The sequence below is a fragment of the Theobroma umbraticum genome, unplaced genomic scaffold, assembly GCF_002168275.2.
Source record: "Theobroma umbraticum cultivar Fairchild unplaced genomic scaffold, ASM216827v3 scaffold_3731.0, whole genome shotgun sequence".
NCBI classification, from domain to species: domain Eukaryota; kingdom Viridiplantae; phylum Streptophyta; class Magnoliopsida; order Malvales; family Malvaceae; genus Theobroma; species Theobroma umbraticum.
The window spans coordinates 2494-5224 of record NW_018400537.1 but is presented as its reverse complement, the minus strand read 5'-3'; the positions used below and the strand labels follow the sequence as shown (position 1 = coordinate 5224).

The 2731-nt window shown below is 36.4% G+C and overlaps 1 protein-coding gene across 1 annotated transcript; it reads right to left on the bottom strand.

Moving 5' to 3' along the window:
* Positions 1-2: 2 nt before the first annotated feature.
* On the bottom strand, positions 3-1261 carry LOC110428907 (putative protein phosphatase 2C 64). Its single transcript, XM_021444829.2, has 2 exons — positions 964-1261; positions 3-272 (listed from the first exon to the last, which is right to left on the bottom strand). Exons 1-2 carry the CDS (start codon positions 1219-1221, stop codon positions 3-5), a joined length of 528 nt encoding a protein of 175 aa, XP_021300504.2. The 5' UTR covers positions 1222-1261.
* Between the last annotated feature and the right edge of the window lie 1470 nt (positions 1262-2731).

The following is a 2731-nucleotide window of genomic DNA, read 5'->3' as shown; positions in this document are numbered from 1 at the left end:
GATCAGGTACTGCCAGCTTCTGTTGGCGTGGTACAAGGAGCCAGTGTATTAGGAGGCAAGTTAACTCCTCCCCCTCTAACAGATAGATTAGGAGCCTTAACTGAGCTAGCCCTGCTCACGTGGTTTGAGTCGAGAAACACCACAATTACTGTAATGTCATCGTGGAAATGCCGCCGGACACCACGGTCAATCTTCTTCAAGTCTGAATACCTCATTTCTCTCTTCTTTGCTGCTTCTTGTAGAGCAGTTTTGACAAGCCTCCTTGCAATTCCCTGCATGAAGTCCACAACAAAATGTTAATTTTCTCTTCTCTTTTAGAATCCTGTTTTAAGTTGAACTTCCAAGTCATCAATAAAATGCAAATGCAACAATTTATCTGTAAATGAATTTATAACTCAAAATCACACAACAAGGAAAATGAAATAAACAACTATTACATGACAAAGAGAACCTTGTTCCTACCCCCTCTATACAACTACAAATGCTCGAGCATGCATGTGTGCTACATGTGTCTGAGTAACTTGTCCCACATGCATGCATGCAGTAAAAACCACTCAAAAGAAAAGGCACACTGTTCATAACAGAGCATATTGCCTTTCATAATTGGTCTAGATTGAATAAAATGTGAAGTAGAAACTTGTGTTCAAACTGGTTGACTTGTTCTAGTTGAGCTATTTTGCTTATGAATTAAAGTGGTAATTATCAAGCAGCAGTAATAGGATGGAAAATTGAACAAGCAGTCATGGCTCTTAAGTTATATGCCATAGCTCACACGACAAAAGGAAAGGTTCTCGAGATAACTAATTAATTCTTCATTAAAAACTAGAACTCCAAAATCTATCATCAGTGACCAACAAGAAAAGCTTTCATAATCTTAACCAAATGAAAGTGTCAGAAGTATAGGAGAAAAGAACACTGTTCATAATAAGATTAACAATATTTAACATTCAGGCATAAACTTACACTTCGTGGATGATTTTGAACTATATCAACAGCTTCTTGATTGCTTAGGTGCTCCCAGAGCCCATCAGATGCAAATATCACGAATTGGTCATGTGGCTGCAGCTGGTGCACTGATATCGATGGGTCTGCACTCAATATTGGCTTTTTGAAAGGTTCCCGAAGGCGAAATTTGGGATATAAAGGCTCCCTGTTGAACTCAGCTTTTTTTAAATATACATCACCGATAGATCTAGAAACCTGAAAGGCCAAGAATTCCATTAATAAACTCTCACAAAAAGTAAGAGGCAGCAGAACAAAGCATGGAAAACCATAGCAAGGAAATTATAATCTTGCACTGCTGGACAGATTGCATGCACTTGTGAAATGTACTAAACCTCTCTCTCTCTCATTTGGGGGGAACAAGGGGTTGTTTTTAGTAATCTTATCACAGATAGAATTAAGACAGGGCACACATTCTGGTCAAGTTCAAGGTGTGACAAAACCTAGTGCAGTTGTGGCAGGAAATTTGCACATAAAGGAGAATTGCCCATGGCAGCAATAGAAACTCTTCACATATGAATCCAAGAAATTAGTCGTGCTTTTAGGTTCACAATTTTTTTTATGAAGCTTTATAATATTTATAAAGATTCGATTGAAAAATGAGACCTTGCTTGGAAGTTTCTCAACCAATTGACCAAGCATCAGAAATCAGTTTAAATCATCACTCAGAATTTTTACTTATAATTCATTCTCTCTTTAAAACCTGGAAACCATATAACTGTAAAACACGGGGTAATTAAAACCTAGCACGTCAGGATATTTCCTTTCACCAATCCTCTTTGGAAACAAAGCTCATATACCTGTACAGAGCTGAAAAGCCATACAGCTAAATTGATTCCATAATAAAGCCTAAATTACAAAAGTAACCAACTCCAGGATCACAACTGAGCTTATTAGTTCCAGATCTGGAATATATGGATAAGGGTTATCCACGGATAACCATCAAATCACTTTCTTGCAAGAGATCAACATACAATCCAACAAAATTTTTAGATTCCATCACTTTATGCAACAGTAAATCATGCTATTTTATCCCTTTCCATCAACTTTGATAATTACTAAGTTCTCTCATAGTCAAAGATTTTCTTATTTCCCTTTCTCTTTTGGCTTTGCAGATATATCCATGCATCCAACTGAATAATGGGCATCCTTCCCCTCCTCAGCTCCACCCTATCTTTACCACATGGGAGGAGAAGATACCATGCAGCAGATATATCTTTTTTTTTCTAACAAATTAAACCCCATTTTTCTCCAGAAAACTGCCCTCGGAAATGTAATCATATAAATACATCTTCACTCCAGAAACATTAAAGACCTGTTTTCAGTTTTCACTTTTCAAATAGTAAGCAAGAATAGATAAAACATTGCCCCAGGCTCATGCCTTTCTTTAAGAATTTATTATAAATCAAGATAGATAAAACAAACTTTCAAATATTCAGAATTCATAAACAGCATACTATATAGTGCTCAACTTGGACAAGAACTGGTTCGGCTCTCTATGCATTTTGTGGCACAGATGAATAAAAGTAGTACTTGCTCCTTTTTTTTCAAATGGCTATTCTTGTAGACAAAGGTAATTTAAGCCATAAGTAGAAGCAAGTTTCAATGTCACAGATACGCAAAAGCATCAATGTTTAGAAAATGGTGACATTAACTAGTCATCTTAGCAGTTAAGTAACTATTAAAATTAAAAATTGTTTGCATAGTGAAACTTACCTGTATGAGACCT